Source organism: Tamandua tetradactyla, chromosome 18, assembly GCF_023851605.1.
Source record: "Tamandua tetradactyla isolate mTamTet1 chromosome 18, mTamTet1.pri, whole genome shotgun sequence".
Classification (NCBI taxonomy): domain Eukaryota; kingdom Metazoa; phylum Chordata; class Mammalia; order Pilosa; family Myrmecophagidae; genus Tamandua; species Tamandua tetradactyla.
The window spans coordinates 13,216,434-13,240,601 of record NC_135344.1 but is presented as its reverse complement, the minus strand read 5'-3'; the positions used below and the strand labels follow the sequence as shown (position 1 = coordinate 13,240,601).

General features: G+C 34.5%; 1 protein-coding gene across 5 annotated transcripts in view; it reads left to right on the top strand.

The window, feature by feature from the left end:
* The window catches only part of CCDC102B (coiled-coil domain containing 102B), a 316,475-nt gene that overhangs the window by 240,170 nt on the left and 52,137 nt on the right, over window positions 1-24,168 (top strand). For all 5 annotated transcript variants that reach the window (XM_077135262.1, XM_077135264.1, XM_077135261.1 and 2 more), the window contains one exon: window positions 14,391-14,561. In XM_077135262.1, the coding sequence (XP_076991377.1) occupies window positions 14,391-14,561 (171 nt within the window). The remainder of the gene's footprint in view (window positions 1-14,390; window positions 14,562-24,168) is intronic.

The following is a 24,168-nucleotide window of genomic DNA, read 5'->3' as shown; positions in this document are numbered from 1 at the left end:
TTTAAGCATTGACATAATTTTAGTCACTTAGACATGAAATAAAATCCTGGGAGCTACTGGAAATGCTTTGTGTGTTTTTTTCCTCCACATTTTAGAAATGCATACAAGGAAAGAATTCCCTTTTTCCTCTGGATGTGTCGTAATCAGATATGATTTGTGGCTGAAGAAAAACCGACATCCAGAGTAGGGTAGAGTGTATCAATTAGAAAGGCTACGCTATGACACAGTGGCTCAAAGAACAAAGCTTATTTCTTGCTCACTGTTAGTGTCTTTCCTAGGACAGCGAGTGACAAAGTAACAGCGGGACCCAAGGGCCCAAGCCTTAATTCCAGCGCAATGGCAGAGGCAGGGAAAAGGGCATGGTGAACAGTGTCCCTCTGTGCCTGGAAGTGACCTGCATCCCTTCCTTTTCTCCACTGGCCAAAGGAATTTTCCTGGCCACGCTTGAGTTCACCAGGAGGGGAGCTTATAATCAAGCATTTGTGAGAAATTATATAGGCTGCCAAAGTTTGCAATGCAGAAATATGAAAAAAAGCCCAGACATCGATGAGGTTATTGAGATGCCAACTTAACCAAACATGAAGGCACTCTACCCCTGGATTTATATTGCAAGATAAAACGTTTTCTTGTTTTCATTCTTCCCTGTTAGATGTAGCCTAAAGCATATGAACTGAATCAGCCTCATTAAACTTTCTCTTCACTGGTCCATTTCTGTCGTTACATGCTCAAGGAAATCAACATTACTTTTTCTGTTAGAAACCCTGGATACTTCATTCTCTTGCTCAACATTTTCCTTGACTTCTCATGCTCCACTCTCAGCATTGAAGCAAATATCAGATTCAGCCTCTTTATACCAGATTTTAAATTTTTGCTCAGTCTGCCCCCAGTTACATCACTGTACTCTCCTTTTCCTTTTCTTTAATAGTTATGGTTGTTTTAGGGTTCAATTAAGAGCCCTCCCACATGCCTGGAACACCCTCCTCTCTCCAATATGTCAACTTCATGTCATTTTGTTCAATGCTATCTACAATCTTTTGCTTTCTGATGAAAGTCTGTCCATTAAAAATGTGTAAGGAAGAATGTACCCCCAAACACAGATGTCTCAAAATTTTTTTCAGGAAGATAACATTTTAGATCTATCAAATTGATACTGAAACCTTACAGAAATGAATATCAGTTTAAATACAAAAATAAGTGAGGAATATTATTATCTTATAATTTCATTACAATTAAACAAGTTGTAATCATTTAGATAATTTATATACCAATAGCATATTTTTATACAGTATAAGTTTTCTTTTTCTTATTATTTGAAAAATCCTAATTTAGCCTTCTACCTCCCAATAACAGAGTCTGAAAGTATTATTTATATTTGAGCACTGAAAAAATAATAATTGTTTTAAGTAATTATCAACAGTTATGGACATCATTTGGCTTTTAATTATTTCTACTATGAATTTTGTACATGAATAAATATTTATTGACTTATTATGACAAAAGAACCTTTACTAGATAACAACTAAGTAGACACAAATTTTACAACAATGGAAAAAGACTATTTAAGGTGTCAATGAGCAGTGAGTGAATCTATGAAGACATTTACACTATTTCTAATATATTGCTTAAGCCACATGAATATGAGAAATTCCCCTATTTGTCTGGTCAATAGAAAGTTGGAGCTCTAATAATGGAATTTTGGAAAGTATAATGAAAATACTTTAAAATCCTAGAGATTTAGACAGAGCTTTTCCTAGCAGAAAAGCAATAGTCTCAATTTAACTAATAAAAATGAAAGATACATATATATATATATATATATATATATAAAACTAACCTTCAATTTAAATTATTGGATAAAGTATACTAATATTTCCTGGAGAAAATGGAAGAAATGAATTGCTAAGAATAAGAATTAACAAGTTTAATTCTATGATATGAAGGAAAATAAATAATAATACTATGAATCACTATTCACATTTGGGTAATCAAGAAAGCATCTCAGAAGAAATCTTTTAAACCAGGTTCTGAATAATCATTGGGAATTAAGATGAGCTTGAATTGTGAAAACTCATTGTAAGCAGGAGGAAAAGCACGTCTGAATGAGGCAGGAAAGAATTTGACAAATTCATAGAAATGTAAAAGTGTGAACATGTTGAGATTGAGGAGTAAAATAGGAAGAAATGAAATTGAAAAGATAGAGTTGAGATCATGTAGAAATGTTTTAATTACTCTATAGATTTTTTATTTTATACTAACTGTAATGGGAAGATACTTATTTGTCTTGAGCAAGATAATATCAAGGTCTAATTTGAGTTTATAAACAATCACTCTGGCTATTGTGGAGAGAATGGCTTAGAGGGTAGCTGCAAATATAAATATCTCTTTTATTTTTAAGTCAAATACTATAACATGTACTACTTATCTTTTGGAGAATTTAGCAAAGATTTTTTAATGATGTAAAAATAATATCAATTAATATATATTTTGTAGTTGTTTGGACAAAAAGTTAAACGGGTTTTCAAGCTGTGTATGCATGTATTAATCAAGAGCAGAGAGTTGTATTTTTCCACCACCATTTTATCCTATGCCATCTGCCAGCTGGTTATTTCACAGCTTTCCAATCATTGGTTATGTTTTAAAGTAGTTATTGGCATATGTTTAAAAGTAGACTTTTCAGTAAGAAGGTAAATATATTTACCTACATTAAAAAAAAAATGTTATCCTTTCACCTTAACAATCGAGCATTAAGTTGTTGGAGCATAAGAGCTTTAGAGTTTTGCTCATTTTCCTTCAAAATCCCTTATGCATTTATCTTCTTTTTGAATCTGTTATTCTTGAGGAGAATTATGCTGCCATTGGAATTCCTTCTTCTTTATGGCTCACCTGATTTTCCCATCTGAATGCTTTGAGGGATACATATTTAGAATATAATGCCACTATACTCAATAGGATATATAATTCTGTTATTAGCTTTTATTTTTACATCTTTTAAAAGTTGGATTCATCAATCCTATCAATTTTATTCTCTCTTTTACCCAACTTTCACTGGTTTGGAATTATGGTGGTCATCTTTAATTTTTTATTATAGACACTTGTCTTAAAAGGTCAACAATCTTTCTTTCTCCAGAAAAATACAAAACCATAGAAATTTTTCATACCATTCACTCAGCTCACCTCCTCTATGTCATTTTGTCCAGCTTCTTAATTCCAATTCATTTATTGCCGCCCCCAAATCACTGTTTTTCTTACTGCTTTACAGTCAGTGTTTATTTAGATTCAAACATATTTATTAATTTGCGAAGTACCACTCCTTGCATCCAAATGTCCTTTTGGTTTCATTTTTATTCTTCCTGAAGAATAGCCTTTCCGAGTTCTTTTATCAAGAATGTGTGAATGATGAATCATGCCTCTGCCTGAAAATGATTTTCCCCTGACTCTCGCATATTAGTTTAGTAGTGGTTAGAATTCTAGATCAACTTCTATTTTTCCTCATCAGCTGAGGATATTATTTCATTTAATAATGTTTCTTATTGCTCCAAACCATGTCTATTGTGAATCCATTTCTTTTCCTTTTCTTCCTTCTCTTTTCCTTCCTTCCTTCCTTCCTTCCTTCCTTCCTTCCTTCCTTCCTTCCTTCCTTCCTTCCTTCCTTCCTTCCTTCCCTCCTTCCTTCCTTCTTCCCCTCTTTTTTCCATCCATCCACCCATCCATCCATCCATCCATTCATCTATCTAGCTATCCATTCATTATTTCTCTCTAGATTTATATTTCCCAATCTGCTTGTGCTTCAGTTATTACCTTTTAATTTTGTTTTTTTTTCTCAGCTTGATTACAGCATTTATTATTTTAAATATTTTTATATATGCCTGTTAGTATTTTGTGCAGTGTTTTTTTCTTTATCATTACCTTATGTTACAAAAAAATATGGCATAAAGGGGGTTAGTCTTATCAGTAAAAAGACATAAGTCTTCACTCGGAGAAAGCTATGCTTGTACTTGCTCCTTCCCTTTCTACTTCTTGCCCACAAAATGTAGCAGTTATCTTGTAACTCCAAGGCAACAGGCTTAAGACAGAGCCCACCTTTGAGCTAAGAGTGGCAGAGCAGAAGGATGAAAAGAGCCCAGTCCTTGTGATGTTGTTGAGATGCTTTATCACCTCTGTATGGTCTAGGCTAGCCATCTTATTGCATTTGAAACAAACAAAATAGCCTATTTTCAAGCCAGTTTTAATCAGTTTTCTGATATATGTAATTAATATATCACAAACAGATTTATACACACTTTACCAGTTAAAGGTTAGGAATCTCTGAAGTTGCTATTATTAAATGTATTTTTACAGATGAAGAAATTAAGCCTTAGAAAGAAATGAAAATCAGTGGAATTATTCTCTGTCTTCTGAAAACATGACATGAATGCATGCTCAACAAATATTTTTTCAGCCAATTGCTTAATTATCTATGACAGTGAGTAAATACAAAGTTGTAATCCAAAATTCTGATTTTTAATTTTTAGACTTTAACTCGCCATACGTACTTTACACATATTCCAGCATTATTTCTACATACATGATTTAAAAACTTATTCTCTTTCAGTGATTTTATATCTCTTGGCATATATATGCACCTGGCTGGCCTGCCAATACAAACAGGATAGAGGAGTTGGATTCATGAGAGCTGAATTTGCTATGGTTTCTCTTTTCAAGCTTGTCTCTTTATCGTTTTCACCTGGTCTAACTTAATCTGCTGCTTCCCAGTCTTAGAGGAAACACATGTAATTTTGACTCATTCTTTACCCTGAACTAACTGCATCCTTGTGAAACCTTCCTCAAAAAATCTCTCAAATATGGTTCACTGCTATTATTTATATTCCCCACCCCAGTTCATTTTTAAAATAATTTCTCACCTGGCCATTGTAATAGATTTTTGACTGACCTCATTTCCCCCATTCTTTATCATATTTATCTTTGAAAACCCTGGTTTGAGCATTTTTACTCTCCTTCAAAAACCTGCCACTCTCTTGCTTATGGAGTAAATCTTTCTTGCTTATAAAGTGCCTTAGAATGATATTTAGTGAATTCATAAATTTTCTTCACAAATTACTTTCCAAATCAATGCTATATATTCTTCAATCACTTAGGGCTATTCAAATTTATTCAGTAAATGCAATATTTCAACTTTGCCCTTTTTACATTACATTCTCAGTAAAGTTTCCACCATCTATTTTCCACCTATGGCCTTTTTGGTATGCTATTTAGTTCTGCAGGGCAGCTCTCCTAAATGCAGCAGGGAACACTGGCTGCTGAAGTTCAGATTACCTGGGAAGTGGATTCTGAGTTGGGTATCGACATGCAGGATATATTAGGAAGTACTCTTACCTCAGGGGAAAAGCATGCTACAAAAGTCGGTGGAGTGGGAAGAGGGCTCAGTGCATCTGCCCATCAGGAGCTCTGAAACCCAGTAGAACTTTGGAGTTGTCCAAATCTTGGGTGAGCAAGCAGACTCATCTATGTACCCTCAAATGAACAGGCTACTGCAGGACAGGGGTGTGGATTTGGTGACGAGGCTCTTTTCAGCCAAGGGGAATTCCCAAAAGGGCTGTCAGTGAGATCTGTCATCTGCCACCTTTCCTAGCAGCTAGAGAATGCATCCTTCCATCCTGAAGGGATGGCACAGGCCAGCATCCCCCTGCCTCACATCTCCTCTGTTTCACTCCCATGCCTTCATCATATAATCTTCTATTCTTTCTGAACATTCATCACAACTGGCATGTTTACTCATTTGATTGGTGGTTAGCCTTTTTAATTCTACTGGATTCCAAGCTCTATGAGGTTGGAGAACATGTCTATCTTGTTTTCTTTTATATATAAAACACAACATGATCATTGGCACATGGTGGACACTCAGTGAATGCTTTCTGAATGAATTATTAATATGTCAACTCTATAGCTACCATTAAAATCTGTATTTAACACAAGATATCAAGTGAACCGACTAACGATGCTACTTAAATGCTCATATTTTGAAGCTCCCATCTGTTATAATAAAATATGGTCACGAATAGCATTGACTTTATTTCTATTGAAGATGTATTTTCCTCTGACTTCTGTATTTTTGAAGCAAGGATTATAATATATACACTGATAGTGTTCCCCCAAAACATGCAGGTAGGATATGATTTTTTAATATAATGCATGATTTATCTAAGATTGTGAATACATTGACATATTTAAGTCGATGAATTTGATCATGATAACAATCCAAGTTCTCTGATTCAACTTTCGAAAACAGAAAATCTGCCCTTATTGAGCTTTATGAAGCACAGCCAGAATACAATAAGGCTGTCCACAGAAGGTGAGCAAGTTATGTCCAGATTTCCAAGTGCTGCTTAAATATAGTTGAACCATGTATTATATTGTGAATTTCTAGTTCTCTGCAAATTGATACACTAATATCTAATATCTAGTTCTCTGCAAATTGATACACTATTTTTGAAATTACGTATGCAGAAATTTCCAGTTTTCCATAGTTTTTTAAATTGAACAAACAGAAATAGAATTGATAATGATACTTTTAAATTTCCTGTGTCATTATTTTTTCTTCAAATGGATGCCTAGAAACTGATTTGATTCACATTTACCAGACTTTCATTATGTCATTTCAAGTTATAAGAAAATTTATTTTAGTTTTGTCTGCTTACTGGAATCGATATCATTTAAGCCTTGGTACCTGATGTCTCAGACGCAAAATTGACTCTAGCTATAACCTATAATACAAGAGCATAAACTAACACATAAGTTCATAAGCTGTATATGGATTTTGCATTAGAGAAGTTGTGGGTTTACAGAGCAATTATGCATAAAATAAAGGATTTCCATATACCACGTTATTATTAACACTGCATTTTTGTGGGACATTTGTTTCAGTTGATGAAAGCACATTTTTATAACTGTACTATTAACTATAGTCCATGATTTAACTTAGGGTTCACTGTTTGTGTTGTGCAATTCCACAGATTTTTAAAAAAATTTTCTTCCATGTCCATATATGCAACCTGACATTTCCCCTTTTAACTACATTCAAATATATAATCCAGAATTTTTAATTACTTTCATAGTGCTGTGCTACCATCACCACCATCCATTATGAAAACTTTTTTCCCTATGTGAATTTTAAAGTCTATTATTAAATACTTTATATTACCAGAGACTGGGAGTTAATTCACTCTATTGAAGAAACCGCTATTGTTCTACCAAAAATACCTTATTCAAGCACATTGTATATGTTTATTTTCCATACGAATAGCCAATATTACTGTTCAGAGCCATGCATAAAATGACTGTGGATAAAATGTACTGTCCAGCTGCATAGCTTTTGATTTACAGAGGTTTGTGTTGACAAATAATCTGTAGTACTCCATACTTTTTGCATGTTTAATTCCATTCATATTTTGCCTTCCAAAATAAAAGACGAATATATCACACCATAGTTGTGTATTTTACCGATAAAATTTATTAGAATAGCCTTTGTCTGAAATCCATATGGATTTTTACTGTCTACCTAACTTCTCTCTTCAAATGCAAATCATTAACTCTTTAAATGACCATCCATTTTGGATGCCTTCCAATTGCACATCAATAAGTTACAACATGTATTGAACTTACAGATGCCTGGATGATGCCATGTGATCCTAAATGTTGATGCCATCATTTACTGTAACATGTATGTGAAAAAAGGACTAGGGTGGGAGGATTCTCATTGCTTTTTATCACAAGATTAACAAAGATGAATGTATGGTGGCAAAAGTCATGGTTTTGAGAATTAAAAAAGAAATCCATCTCTCCCCAGAAAGTAAAATAGCAGTGGTGGTGGTGAATAAATGGATTAAAAGTGTCAAAGAATTTGTGAAGTCTTGGAAGGATAAAGCCTCATAACAAGATTAAAAACAGCCATGCAATATTATTTTGATGAAATGAAAAGTTCAGGAATTATCTACAGTTAGGTTGCCATAAGCAATTTGCATAGCCTCTCTGAGACTGGATTAGTAAAAGCATTTTTTTCTACACAGAATTGTCATGTGGATTAAAAGAAGAAGTTATGTGAAGAATTTAGCATATTGTAGTTACTTGACAAATGTTACTCGTTTCACCTTAAACTATTTTTTAAAAACTCAAAAATGGACAGCACAATAATACCTAATTGTAAAGTAATCATGTTAAAACACTGAATGAAGCTGCATCTGAGCTATAGGTTTTTGTTTTGTTTTGTTTTGTTTTGATTTTACTATTATTACTTTTATTTTTTTCTCTATATTAACATTCTATATCTTTTTCGGTTATGTTGCTAGTTCTTCTAAACCAATGCATATGTACTAAGAAATGATGATCATGCATCTATGTGATGATGTTAAGAATTAATGATTGCATATGTAGAATGGTATGCTCTCTAAATGTTGGGTTAATTTCTTTTTTCCGTTAATTAAAAAAAAAAAAAGAGAAGGGATAATTGGAGCTGAAGGGATACAGACTGTACAACGGGACTGGATATAAAAACTCAGAAATGGACAGCACAATACTACCCAATTGTAATGCAATTATGTTAAAACACTGAATGAAGCTGCATGTGAGGTATAGGTTTTTTGTTTTTGTTTTTTTTTTCTTTCTATTATTGTTTTAATTCTTATTCTGTTGTCTTTTTATTTCTTTTTCTAAACCGATGCAAATGTACTAAGAAATGATGAATATGCAACTATGTGATGTTATTAAGAATTACTGATTGTACATGTAGATTGGAATGATTTCTAATTGTTTTGTTAATTCTTTTTTTAATTAATAAAAAAAAAGAAAAAAAATTATCCTTGTATTAATGAAATAACTTATTTCCTTAACATGAATTTCAGATTTTTCTTGATTAGAATAGAAAGTAAAAGCTTTCCTAGAGCATACTTAGGATATGTTTGACAATGGGATGGGTCTCGATAACATTGAGTGGATTTTCTCATATAATCAGATGTCCTGAAGTCAAGCCAGTCCAGGCCAGCAACCCTACAGAACCATCCGGAATCCACTTTTGTCTTGTCCTTCAGATCTGCCCTTCTCAGTGTAAGCAGGGCTTCCCCGACTTACTGTCGTATCCCTGGACATATATCATCCTTCCAGATAATTTTAAGTGCTAAAAAAATTCTGTATCATCTCCTCCCACCCAAGAATACTTCTCATATCTCATCATCCATTAGACTGCATTCACCTTCCTAAAATAGTCATTGACAGGAAAAAGGTCACTGCAACTGGACTTTACCAGTAGTTTTCTAACTCTGGGCTGACCCAGAATCACCTGGAGGGCTTGTTAAAACCGAGATTGCCGGATTCCCACCAACTCTTGAGTTTCTGACTCAGTAGGTGAGAGGTGAAGTTAGCAGGTGCTGGTGATCTGCTGGTTTGGGCACCACCCAGTGTGAGCACTAGACCTTGACTAATACATGTGCACCTCCTGGGCTGAGAGAAAAGCTGACAGTGCCTGAGAAAAGGGCTACAAGGTAGAGCAGGAATATCAGAACTCAGCCTCTAAAGATGGCTCAAGATTTGGGTTGATAGAAATACCTTTCTTTTCTTTCCTTTCTTTTCCTCCCTTCTTCCTTTCCTTCCTTCTTTCCCTCCTTTGTTTATTGTATGTGTCTCTCCAAGTTTTTTATCTACTTAATCACATTTAAACTAATCTAAGTGAATTGGATGAGCAAGCCTAAAGACAAAGCATTGAATTCTGAGAAATGATTTTGCTACATCACAGAGATACTGCAATTCCTGAGACAAACTATCATTTTGCAAATTTCTTTTAACTCTCTCTATAAGCTCTGCATTATCTTTGCTGGGAATTCTTTATGTCTGATAGATCAAGGGGGATCTTTCTTAAATACTCCATTGTCATTCCAAACAGTAGATTGAGTTTCCTCTTACAAATTTCTTCATAAAAGATAAGACATATAATTTGACATTTGGCAAAACATATCCTGAAGCGACAAAATAAGAATTGGAACTTAAATGTGATATATGATGTAATTCAGTAGTTTTCTGTAATGCTATGCATTGCAGTAATATTGTGAGGCTAGTGAGTTTTATGAGGTGAGCCTGCCCATCAACTGGTGGCAGGACCTGGGATCTCACTGTGCAATCCAGAGACCTTTGTTCCAGCTGTTGGCTGGCAGCATTCGGGTTTGTATATCAGTGGCAGTGATTCTGATTTCAGTGGGGGTTAGGAATTTGTAGGACTGCTGCACCAATGCCAGGAACCTCCCAGTTATTGAATACCCATTTGTCAGTGGATATTGGGAGGCAAAATTTCTTTGAAAGCTAGGGGGCAGGTAGGAGTGCATCCCCCTACTTCCTTTTTTTCCTTCTGGCTTCCTGAGAGTAGTGGCCAGCAGTTTCTCCAGCATTCCTGTAACCAAGAAGTTAGGATATAAGGGATGATTATGATAACTAAATTTTTATATAGATATTCCTTTTTTGCTTTCTGTATATTAGAGTAGACAGAGGGAAATACTTGAAATCTCTGAACTGTAATCAAGCTGCCTTGATCTCTGATAATTGTTGTACAGCCTTTATCTTATGCCCTTGTGATTGTAAAAATCTTGTGACTGACCCTCATGAATATCAATTTTATCTGTTTTTTTGACTTTAGAGTCTTCTGTTACTCAAGTTAAGTGGCTTAAGTTACTCTTAATTTTAGAGTCTTATGTTCTCTAAAGCCTTATGACTTTAGAATCTTAAATTACATTTAAGCCAATCTAAGTGGATTGTATAATCACTAAAGACAACCCCTAAGGTTTACTCATGAATGATTTTGGGGTCAGCCCAGAACTAACCCACCCCAAGTCCAAAATTATCTTGATAACTGAAGCTGAATCTAACCAATATGGCCCTGCCTGACATGCACAGTAGCTTAGACTTCAAGCTACAAGTCACCTGTACCTCATTATAATACTCAAAATCATGCCTCATATTAAGGCCACCATGTTCTTATATAGGTTCTGTGACTAAGCATGTAATCAATCTGCACATGCTCAATAACTAGATCATCATCTGGAGCCATTGTGATCATTATCCTAAACCCTGCCCATCTTTTGATACCAAAAAACAATCAGAATCAGTTTGGGAAGACAGATTTTTAGGCCCTCTGATCTCCTGCTTTGTGCCTAGCAATAAATTCTCTCTGAGACCCTAGTGTCTCAGGAATGGGTCATTTCAGTGCCTCTGGAAGAAAATCCACTGCTTTTGATGGGTGTCAGTCCTGTCCCTTAGTCCACATCTTCTCCTGGTCCCAGGACTGTAGCCTGCTCTACTGTGACTGCAGAGGTCCCACAGGACAGGGCCCTGCCAATAGGTGATTGCCTCATCAAAATTCACTTTACACCAGCTTTTTAATGCAGTCCCTGTTTTGTACTTTGCCTTACCTACTAGACTGCTCTGGAGATGGCTCCATATCAATATGTAAAAACTGTCTTATAATATCTAATGGTTTAATGTTTTATTTATTTAACCAGCCCCTTATATGAAATTGTTTCTAATCTTTCATTATTAACAGCAACAAAAATTAATGATGCATCTTTATACATATGTTGAAACATGCAACTTTTCACACCACTGCACATATATCTGGAGAATATATACTTGTAGGTAGAGTGGCTGGGGTAGAAATCAAGTGCATTTTTTAATTTAAGGATATTACCAGTATTTCTCCATGCATAAATCCCTGTTCTCCACATTTTACCAACGGGTTGTTTTGTCACACTTTACCTGCCAACCTAAAGACATGCCAAATGGATCTCAATGTGTTTTATTTAACTAAACTTTTTTATTGTTGATAATTGTAAATTCATATGCATTTGGGAGAAATTATGCAGAGAAATCTGTGTGCCCTTTAACCAGTTTCCCTTATGGTAACATATCTCAAAATTCTAGGACAATATCACAACCAGGGCCTTGGGATTGGTCCATGAAAACACCCTTTCCATCACCCCAATGTTCCTTTATTTATGCTGTCCTTTAAAAACCACACCCATTTACTCCCTGGCCCCATCTCATTCTTCACCTTTGGCAACTATTAATCTTTTCTTTATTTCTAAAATTTTGTCATTTCAAGAAAGTTAATACAAATTGTAATCTCCCTTAGCGAAGCTGGGTATCTTTAACATATTTAAGAGATATTTTCTTCCTTGTGGACTCTCTTCTTTCATATTGTTAATCAAATCAAATTATATGGACTGAATATAACTCTTCACATAATAAGAGAATTGTCTGATTCTTGTTGCAACATTTTCTATGTGGAACGTATTTTGTTTGCTATGTAAAAATTGTATATTTATGGTGATTAAATGTATCATTATTTTATGATCTTATGGTTTGGAACAATACTTAGCAAAGTATTGTTTGCTAACAATACTTCCCTTAGTTGGTGATTAAACCTTAAAAATGAAAAAAAAAAGCTTCCCCAAAGGCTTATCTTCCAATATTTCCTTTATTTAATGGTTTTATTTTTTACTTTTAGTCTCTGATTATGATGATAGTGATGATGTTAACATCATCATTATTGGTATAAGATGTGAGGAAGGATTCCATTTTTGATTGTCTACCTTAGTTGTATTAAAATAATTTAACTATGCATTTTAACTAGTGTCATTCTTTGTGATTTTCATACATACAGTACTATGGCAATATTTTTCAGGAAGCCAAATAAATATCCTTGCATTTCTTTATAGTATATTATAATTTAATGAGGAACTAGAAATTAATTTATTTCTTGATGATTTTTTAAATGTTTTTTGTTGTGAAATATAACTTATATACAAGAATTAAAAAATAATAAAAATAAAGGGAGCAATAATTTTCAGAGTACAATTTGACAAGTAGTTACAGAACAGATTTTAAAGTTTGTTACGGGTTACCATTCCAAAACTTCAGTTTTACCCTCTAGCTGCACCAATTCCTGATGATTTTAATAAAGAGCTTTCAATAATGGCAATGCTGTTTATTTTAATTAAAAATGAGAAGCAATATTAGTAGTAATCCGAGGCCGACTAATAAGACCTACTTATTGTTTTAGTTTGTTAATGCTGCTGGAAGTGCAATATACCAGAAATGGGTTGTCTTTTATAAAGGTAATTTAAGTTACAAGTTTACAGTTTTAAGGCCATAAAGATATCCAAAATAAGGCATCCAGAGATAGATACCTTAACTCAAGAAAGTTAAGTTCTTTCTTCAGATGGGTCCAGAACACCTCTTTCAGCTCGGAAGGCACACAGCAAACTCTGTTAGCTTTCTCTCCTGGCTTCACATTTCAAAAGGCTTCCCTTTGGGCATTTTCCTTAAGCATCTCCAAAGGTCTCTGGCTGTGTGGCTCTGAAGCTTTTTCAAAAAATGGTTCCCTCTTAAAGAACTCCAGTAAGCAACCCATCTTGAATGGGTGTAGACACATCTCTATGGGAACCACCTAATCAAAAAGTCCACCTACAATTGGGTGGGTCACATCTCCATGGAAACAACTAAATCAAAAAGATCCCACCCAACAATATTGAATCAGGATTAAAGAACATGGCTTTTCTGGGGCAGACGATACTTTCAAACCAGCACACCTGCTAATTCAGGTAGTGCATTGTGTGAATTGTAACCAAAATGGTTGGAGATCAATCCTTTCATGATAGATAGAGTCACCCTGGGTCTTTGCTCCAGTCTCGGAGCTGGAATCATGTCACTTTAGAAGGGGCACCAGGTGATAGTGTCACTACAGCTGTAGGAATAATTTTTTCCTACTTTTAATTATTTTTATGAAGAATACATAGTTAAATGTCCCTTGTTTTATTGAAACAAGAAGGAGACATGTATTCCTTTCATGAATTTGATGAAACTTTAATGATGCTAAGTCTCTGGCTTGTTTTATCTTCTGCATGTCTTCCCCAGTTTATGTTTTGCAATGCAACCTCCTCACAACCCAAGGGAATCAACTGATAATGAGTAGAATCATTTGAAAAAAGTAGGTACTGTGATACATATGCTGACCTGGTATATTAGCAGCTCCTTTTACATTTATTTCTATAATTCATTATATTTTATTCTTTATTTATGGATACATTATTCCTTGTTTGGGAAAACATACACAAAACCTACATTTGTATTATAGTAAAAAGTCACATGGTTTTAGCCATTTTATCCACACAAATAAATCTTTCATTTAGAGTCATATACAGATCATACTATTTTATTACAGTAGTGGAAAGTTCTAGCTGATGGCATGTGTCATCTGAATTCTTCCTAAACCGCTCTTTTCCTTTGTCCAAAGAAGTTGCTTGTGTTCGGACTCTATCAGAGTAAATCATAGATACTTTACTGTTTTCTCTTTAAAGGAATTATTGGAACTTCAACATGCCTACCACAAACTAAACAAACAATACCAGGAAAGAATGGCAGAGCTTACTCATGCAAATAACCTTATGGATCAGAATGAGGCAGAAGTAAAGAAACTGAGATTTCGAGTGGAGGAACTAAAACGAGGACTCAACCAAAAGGAAGAAGAGGTATTTCATAACTAAACATTGTTGGGTATCTTCAAAATAGTATTTTATAACAAGTATAAGATATTTTCTTCTTTATTAATATTTGACATTAGTTGAGATAAAAAAAACCTCCATATTTTAATCACTAAAACTGATTTAAAAAACTTAAGTAGAAAGAAAGAAAAGTGTTACATAGACAAGCTGTACAGCTCTGTGGTTCTAATAGTTCACTTTTTTATGTTTGCTTCGTGGTTTCAATAATGTTTCAGCAAATCCAGTTCGTGTGTGTGTGTGTGTGTGTGTGTGTGTTTAAAATATGGGCATGGAATCCTTAAAGTATTAAGTTTTAAGCTTTAAGCCAATATATCAGGCAAAATCATGGTCTATATTCTCGCTCAGTGCTCTCTGGTATTTAAAAGAATATATGCATCTCATTTTGTTGTATTAGGTCACCTTACTCATGGGTTTGGGAGTATTTCAGAGATTTCAATAATCCCAAGTGTCTCTCTGAAAGGTAAAGAACCCTGCGTAACGTCCTGGCACCTGCAACTGTCAGGTGCGTTCAGCTGCCATTACAGACAACAAAGAGAGATTTTTTTTTTTTTAAGAAACACAGTTTCAAATGTCAGTGTGTTTTGAGACGGCTGCCACATGGCCACAGCTATTCAGATGGTGTTCCAGTCGCCGCATCTGCTCCTGTTGGACAACTTTTGTGGCAAAAAGCATTAGCTCAACTGGTTAGAAAGACGGCTTCCAGATAGTACCAAAGCCAAACAGTTGGAAATTACAAAAAGCAATTTTAAAGCTGATTTATTTTTCCATTGGGTAGTTTAAAAACAGAACACAAAAATACAATCCACATTTTGAGATTCCATTTTTAGTCCAAACTGTGCAATCAAACTAAATTTTCTTCTCTAACAGCATCACATGAAAACAGAATCATTTAATCAATGAAGCTCATGTATTGTTCTCTGTTCTTATTAGTAGCGACACCACAGCAAACATTTCATCTCTGATACGTCTCTTTTTTTTGGATGTATTTGTAATTTTCAATGATATACATGTGTATTGGGACTGGACTGTGGAAGTGGAAGGGCTCAAGAGGATGCTTTTGGGTTTTTGTTCTACAATAGCCATTATTCCTGTAAAATGAACATGTAAAAATTTGTTGGTGTGGTATTGGTAAATAAAGCTCTGGTTTGTCAGTAGATACTCTGAGAAATTGCACTGAATTGAATCATTTGCGAGGAAATGGTAAAATTAGGTGGTACTCATGGACTAATGAAGTAGTATCCCTAAAGACATGACTCCTTTGTCTACTTGTATAATTTTAAAAAATCAGCCGTGCGGTATAGATCGTTCCAGCTGCCCTCTTCTGTTTGTGGATTATGCTTCCCACAGCCTCAGCATCAGCCATGACCAGGTGCCACTTGTCATGTGAGCAAAAGTGAAGAGTGCCACCTAATGTAGAGCCTTTTAGGGCCAATGCAGGCTTCTGCCATATCTTTCTTCTACCATGTGTCATGTCCTGAGCACATACAAATTAGTTTTTACTCAGTATGGATCCTGAAATGAAGAGGACATGGAGCAGAGCCTTGGCTGACCTGCAGTGGAATTAAAGGAGTGAAAAATCAATCTCTGTTCTCATAAGCAACTGAGATTTTGGAATTATTTGTTTCTACTGTTTAAGTTAGTTAAAGCAGACTGGTATGGGCACTTAAACAACAAAAGTTGAAAAAAAAAAAGAGCTTGAAAATATGCCATTCATTGCAGAGCTGGTAGTAAGTTGTAAGTACAATTATTACAGGCTGAAATACGGACAATCCATTTTATAGAATGATGAGATAATTGGGACATTAGTTTCCTGCAAGATGTTTAAAGACAGATGATGTACTGAATGAGTATATGGTTCTTAGGTGAAAAGATGTGTTACTAGCATTTCTTGTTTGCTATTGGTGCATTTGGCCTGTAGAAAGAGATGGACACAGAAAAGACCTGCCATTTTCAAAGACTTATGTTAAAGGAATATAGAAGAGTTAAGTGACTTCCAGGGTTGTAAGTGGCAGGGTTTCAATGAGGAAATACGAAACTGAGGGTGCCTTTGAAGTCTAAAGGTCAATTAAAGTTGAACTTTGTGGCAAGGATCAAATCAATGGGACGTTCTTCAAACTATTTGTGAAATCAAATCACAAATCAATATATCAAGGTAGTTCCTTGTAAATCCTTTAAGTCAAGCAAAATGGTGAAGGGAGGAGAGAATATGATCATACCTCTACAGAACCTCTCCTAAATTCACAGTACCTTCAAGTAGCTTAGGGATGGAGGAGTGCCTCCAAAAGAATGCAGATGTGACTACTGGCATGTGAAACTGATAGGAATCAGATAAAAGGGAAAAAAGCCAACTACTAAATTTGTGGAAGTTATACTGGAAAATAAAACTCCAGCCTGGGCTGAAAGAAACTGACTTCTCAACATTCGAAATTATACTTGGTTCCCCAATCTTCTATGGGCAGGGAGCAGGCTGCGTATTTTGTCAGCACCAGGGAGGTTATATCCTCCATTGACATATTCAGATATGGCTAAAGTATATATATGTTAGAAAGAAACCTACCAAAGAGCAGAGCCAATGGCCATAGAAAACCACAGACTAGGTAACTCCTCTCAGGGAGAAGAACCTGAGCTAAATAAAAGAACATTCTTCAAAAGCTGGGTAAGGGCCCCTTGCCACATCTGCCTGGTTAGATCTCATAAATGTTTTTATTTCACCTTTCTGTATGGAAGTGTTTATTGCAATTACCTTGTTCTGGTTTTGATATAGTAGTGTTCTGGGTGTGTGAATTTGTGTGAATTACTTGCCTTTTAAAACATGTATCTCTGGAGCAAGAGATTTATCTGGGTCTGATACAGAGATTTTATCATGAGATCCTGGATTTTTGAGATGAAGCTATAATTGTAGAGTCTTTGAAAGGTAATTTCCCTTACAGAATAGATAAAAACTTTTGCACGAAGAAGGGAAGAAAGAAGTATTTTATGGCCAAGAGTGCAGCTATGTTATATAGTATATGTGTGTGTGTGTACATGTGTATGTGTTTGCACGTGATATCTGCCGCCTTTTCTGTAGAAGCAATGTGGTTCTCAACTGTTAATGGGAGACATGGGCTGTGACTTATGTGGCAGGTGGAATATGTGCTGCTTTCCAGCAGAATCTTCGAGAAACTTGATTCCATAAGAAGAAATATTTAAGTATAGTTCATATTTGAAGCCTAGAAGTAGTTGCATGGAAATATATGTTCAACACAAACAATATTTCCATACTTCTGTATTCAATGAATGAATCATCATGCAGGATTGGTTCAAAGCACTATCAATTCATATGACTACTGTAACCGAGATTATTTGATGACAGTTGTCAAGTCTTCAGTTTCTTTAAATTAAATGTCATTACTTTTTTTGGTGGTTGGGAATGAGAATATTCATCATAGAAATAAGATTTTACATTAGATAAGCCAACCTTTCTGCAATTTGACTTATCATTGAAAAGTAAAGAAAATTCTGTCAGTTTTACTGCTGAGCTTTTCATAGCAGCAAATTCTTCATATTGCAGTTAGTTGACATTAGTGTTTAATTGGAACTGTCCATTGCAAAGTTTCCAACTTCCACAAATCAACAGATTTTAAATAATGAAAATGAGATGTTAATATCCTGTTCTGTAGAGAGAATGAACATTGTTTAGCTCATAAAGAAAGATCTAGATTCTGATGTAAAGAAATAAGCAGCTTAAGAAATCCATTTTTAGATGACTTTCTTTTCTTAAAAAACATTTACAAAAATTAAATTTGATGCATATTTGTTGGAAGGTAAACATTAATTTCTCATAATTTCATTAAGGTCCTTCTGTCATTACCTAATGACAATTTAATTGAGACCTCATTATCACAGTGCAGGAGCAATTACATATAGTTTCTTCTTGGTATTTTCTATAGTTATGCTCTAAAAGTCACTGTGAATACCGAATTAGTGAACCGAACCATGCTACTTAGGGAAATAAAGGATTAGAGTCCTGTGAGCCTCAGGTAACAGCATTTCATCAACTGATCAATACATAACCTTGCTTATTTGTTTTTCTGTTTAAAGGCACCTTGTTTAGTATATACTGTAGGTTAATTGGCATTGAACTCACAGCCAGCATCACTATAATTTGTGCCCAAACAAAACCTATTTAACATGCTTGTTTTACTCTGTAAGGCACTTCACAGATTTATGTTTAGAAACACTAGATAGCACTTTAGCACCAGGCTTAGTGTCTTTTTTTTTTTTTTTTTTTTTTGCATGGACAGGCACTGGGAATCGAACCCGGGTCTCTGGCATGGCAGAGCCACCATGGCTGCGCTAGCCTTAGTGTCATTTTAAATAGCGAAATCACCATCAAAAACCAAAACCATGGCCCTAAATGTACCACAAAAAGGACACACATTTACAGTGAGAGCTGAAACAAGAAGGGAGCACATACCCTTAGTCACCTTAGCTGGGAGAGTGTGTGGCAAGGAACCCAAAGTTTCTGATACCCTGTACATGTCCAACAATGACTGCAAAAGCTCCATGAGTATTTATTTTGGGGGTTACAAAGAAATTTTAGCCAGCAGGAGACTTTGCAAATATGTAATCCATGAATAAAGAGGATTGACTATATAGCCACATTAAAATACCAAATTCGTGGACCACTTTAATAAACATGGTAGGAAAATCAGTGTAATAAAAAATATAATAATGGGATAAGCAAAGAAATTAGAAACAGAAATAGGTGTAAACTGAATTCATAAAATTATCTCTCTAGTACTTAAGAACGAAGCAATGAAATATAAGCAGTTACAAACGCACAAATAATCTTCACTGTGCAACTAGTATTGGGAAGGTTAGATGCAGAATGAGATAAAGATTTCCTAACAATATTTAAAAATCTGTAAAACAATATAGCATCACATAACAAAGGGAAAATAAAGAGAAAACCTACAACCCCACCACTATAACATATTAAATGTATTGACTTCAAATGCTTAATCATTTTTGCACAATTGTCGTTGTTTACAAACACTCTCATGCTCTATTTATCGACTGTCACAAGCAGTTTTCATGTTTCTGTGTAGTTTCCATAGTCACAATTTGAAATATGTATTTTCTTTGATACACAATTGCTTAATCAACCAATCCTCTGTTATTAAAGAGAAAATCATATGTTTGTTTGCCCAGTGTAACTCTACTATGATTATTTTTATGTGTATGCCCTTTTCACTTTGGGAAAAAAGTTTTCCAAGTGGAATTACTTGGCTAAAAGATCTGAATGAAATATGGCTCTTCCTACATATACCAACTATTTTTTTTCCTACAAATTTATAACTAGGTTGTAAAGTAAATAGTTTCAAATACAAACTTAGCTGTAGGGAAAGATTTTTAAAAATGAAGTGAAAGTTGTTACATGGCATTCAGCTTTTCTATCATCTCCTGCCTTAAGTTAAATAAATCAATGATATCTTTAAGAGAGACATACATTATTAATGTCCCAAGTTAAAAAGAAAAATAAAGGACTTTTATGTATGTTTCATATGAAGTAAGTGGAAAGTATTCCTTTGAGAGATCAAATGAATACCTTCTTAATTCAGGTCTATTCACCAAATGTTTATGGAGCATCTCTGGTGCAGTGGCACTTCTGATACAATTGGGGAGCAAAACAAACAAATGCCAAGTTTAAGGTGCATTTAGCGCAACCCTGAAGTTCACCCATTGCTTCCTGTAGGGAGAATATCTTTAGTTCAAACTCAGGTTTGGAGAAAGATGTTCTTCAAAGAGAAGAAAGTTCTTCCCTCACAAAGGGAAAAGATGAAGAAGTGAAACCGTGTTACATCTCTAGGAGAAATTTAAGCAGATTGTCATTACTGAAGCACCTTTATACTGTTTTTCTCTATTCCAGTTACTGTGTTTGAGTGTCCAGTTATGAAAGTGCCATTGACAAATTGAGCTATTCCTTAATCCTTTAATAATTTCATTTAACACATATTTCTTGAATCTATACTATTATAGGTGTGTTGGATGACAGAGCTGACACAAATCCATCCCCTCATTATAACAAGTCTAGTCAGACAGTAAATGATAAGCATAATAAAGAACTTAAGTGCTATCTTAAAAGTTGAAAGAAACTATAGAAAAAATTAATTGTGCAGAATAATTGAAGTTAGGATTGCCAGGAATGGATATTAGGGTTCAGTTTTAAAGAGGGAGAGCTCTTTATAGAGGGAATATCTCCTCATGGAGATACTATTTTAACAAAGACATAAGGACAGTAAGGGAGAGATCTTTGCAGAAAACTCAAAGAATTATGTGCAGGGCAGGTTGGCTGAGCCAATAAAGACAATGGAAATCAAATTATACTAAGAATAGTTGTAGTTGGCCTGTTCAATTTGAAGATTATTAACAAAAACTCTATTTTCATGATAGCCATCATCCAATATTGGCCTGGTAAATTTGTTCAATGCCTGTATTATGCCACAAACCCAATTGCTGCTAGGCTAATTCGTGAAAGAATAAATCATTATTTATCTTCAATTATATATTGTTAGTGCCTTAAAATTTAAATTAGCCTTTGGGTAAAATTCAGTTAAATTAAATACATAAAATTATTTTTAATTAAAGCCATTCTGTAACTCAATAATAAATATATTCTAAACTATAAATATATTAACTATGTTTGGGGTCAGCATATTGTATTAAGAGCAGTATAACTGATGATGATAAAAAATTGCATACTCCAATTGTTCTTTATTCTTAATTGATGCAAAAGTAGGTCAACTTCAAATGATTTAACTATAAAATTAAAAGTAAGTTTAATCACTCAATTTGTTGATTTGTTAACTGGGTTTAGTTTTAATTTTACAGTTTCTTCCTTTTGTTTAACTCTTTTCCCTTATTGTAATTCAATTCTTACCCCTGGTTTGTTTTCTGTTTATTTTTTAGTGATAGCTTCTTTAGGTGAGAGGACTTTCAAACTATTCAGTGAATATTTTGTGTTAAAAGAGATGCAATCAGTAGAAAAATAGTATCTAGCTTCAAGATACTTATAATTCACAAAAAACACTGCATATGATGATAATTAACATAAAGTAATGGAAAAAATGTTCTAAGGTAAGGGGAAAAATAATCACCTAACTTTAAGATTATATTCATGCATTAAGTAACTCATTGATTTCTTTATTGAACTAACACATTGAGCTAGGTGCTCAGTATAATTCTAGGTATGAGAATGTAGAGATAAATAAAACATATTTTCAATTTAAGAGTTACAATCTAGTATAATGATTTCCAAACCTGGCTGTACAACAGGATCACCTGGAAAGTTTTTTTTTTTTTAATATTAATATTCAAATCTGGACTTCAGTAAAAGAAAACATATTCAGTTGCTTTGGGTGGGGTCTCCCAAATGATTCTAAAATATAGTTAAATTTTAGAACCGTTGATCTAATGAGAAAAAGATTTTGTACCCCTTGATCATATGTATTTGTGATAAACATATTTAACCATTGGCACATAATTAAAATGGCTTGCTGCTTATAAAAAGGGCTCTTATTCCAAGGTAGTCTATACCTGTTAGTCTTATAATATGAAAAATTAATTAATGTAATAAGTCTTCCAGTTTTGAGAGATTATCAAATAGATGAAAAATCACTTAGATGGAAAAATAAGATGCCATTGATGCATTAACACTTCATGCTTGAAGTGTTAGTGTTTTGTTAAAAGCATTCTGTAGGGCTTACAATGAACAATTATCACCCTATTATTACAGCTTAGCTAATTTTGGCCTCACATTTTAATGTCTTCTTGTGTCACAAAGGTGAATTTTTTTTTCAAAATCTGGTCTCATCAGCAGTGATGAAATGTGTGAGACATTTTATTTTAATTGACAGAACACTAATTATCTAAACCAACATCTACTTTTTAAAACACATCTTGATTTGGAAGGACACAGAAATATTTTCCTAGCCCTAAAATACATTCCAGTAAAATCTCATTAATTTACACCCTGCTAATTTTAAGTTTGTGACAACAGTGATAGACTCAAACTCCCATTTATCTATGAGAAAAATGTGGTAAGTGTTTCAGGTAAGATTAAAAAGAGATAATGAGGGGTAGAGAGAGGCCAGCGGAGGTTCACCTGAGGACACACGTGATGGCAGTTGCTAATGAAATTACCACAGACCCAGGATCCAAATTGACTTGTAAAAACCTGTCTGGTTCATTTAATACTTATTTCCCAACTTCTATGTTAGATGTTTGAATATATCTGCTTTCTTCCCAAGAAGAGCTTTTTAGAGTATAAGAAGATATCTGAGTATAAATATATGAGGTTAAATGTTACAAAACGAATTAGCAAGTGCTGATATGCACAGAATGCTCCCCAAACAGTCCACCATGTTTCTTTTCCTTTGGACATTTAAGGGGTACTTGTCATCATTTGTCTGTCTGTTTGTATACATTATCTGACACCACAATTGGAGTATGTGGGGTGAGTCTGAGCCATTGGTGCCTCTGACAGCACCAGCACTCAGTAGTGCTATCTCAAATGTCCCAAAAATGAAGGCACCACAGGCAAGGTGACAATATAAGTAGAAGTCCAGCAACCCAGTCTCTGCAGGTATTTAACTAAATGGTATTTAACCATTTAGTATTTAAATGGTATTTAAAAATGGTATTTAAACTAAATTATTTTAATAATTTCATCCCCCCTCTGTGGATAATTGGAAGATAACCATGTTATGCATTTCTCATGATACTGTGCTCCCTTTATTTCACCAACCACTTCCATTGAATCCCACTTCGCTCACCTTCATCACTTGTACAATGTAAACCAAGCCTGCCATATATGCCGTATTCTCACTTAAGACTTTAATGGGCTATATATGAGTATGAAATGTAGCCTGAGATGGGAGGCTGAAGAAAATTGAGATGTTTTAAGGATGCAGCCCACAGAAAGCTGATATTGCAAACACAGCTGTTTCCAAAGAAGGGTCTATGTGACCCAGTACAACAAAGGAGAAGCATGTCTCCCAGTGTGAAGGTGATTTATTGCAAGCACACTTTTCAAGGAACTGGGGGGATATTCCCAAAACCAGCTCAAACTGGGATGTGAGTTAGAATTTGTATAGGTAAAGGGAAGGGGGGAGGAGTCAAAAACTAGATAATGTCCACACGGTTCATTCTTGTCAATCAGTGATGATGTGGGATCTTTGTGAGGAGGGCATGAGTAATTTTTCAATCCTGTGTTGTCTCAAATATGTTTTGTTGTTCCAGCTTCAGTGATTAGATTTAGATGTTGATGTGTAAGCTTTTACATCCAAGGTTTTCATGACTCTTCTCAAACTTTTGTTTTGAGGATGAAGTCACTGATATTCTTGATGCTATTCTGTAATCAGATTCCTGTAGGCAGGACTGAGAAGGTTTGATTGATGGCCTTCCAGGAAATAATTATAAAGAGCGGAAAGCCCAGCTGTGGTATGAGAAGATCTAGAGGTACTTAAGTGAAGGAATTTTTAAATAAGCCTATTTTCTAGCTATCAAAGGCTCTGACTGTGATCTTTCGTTA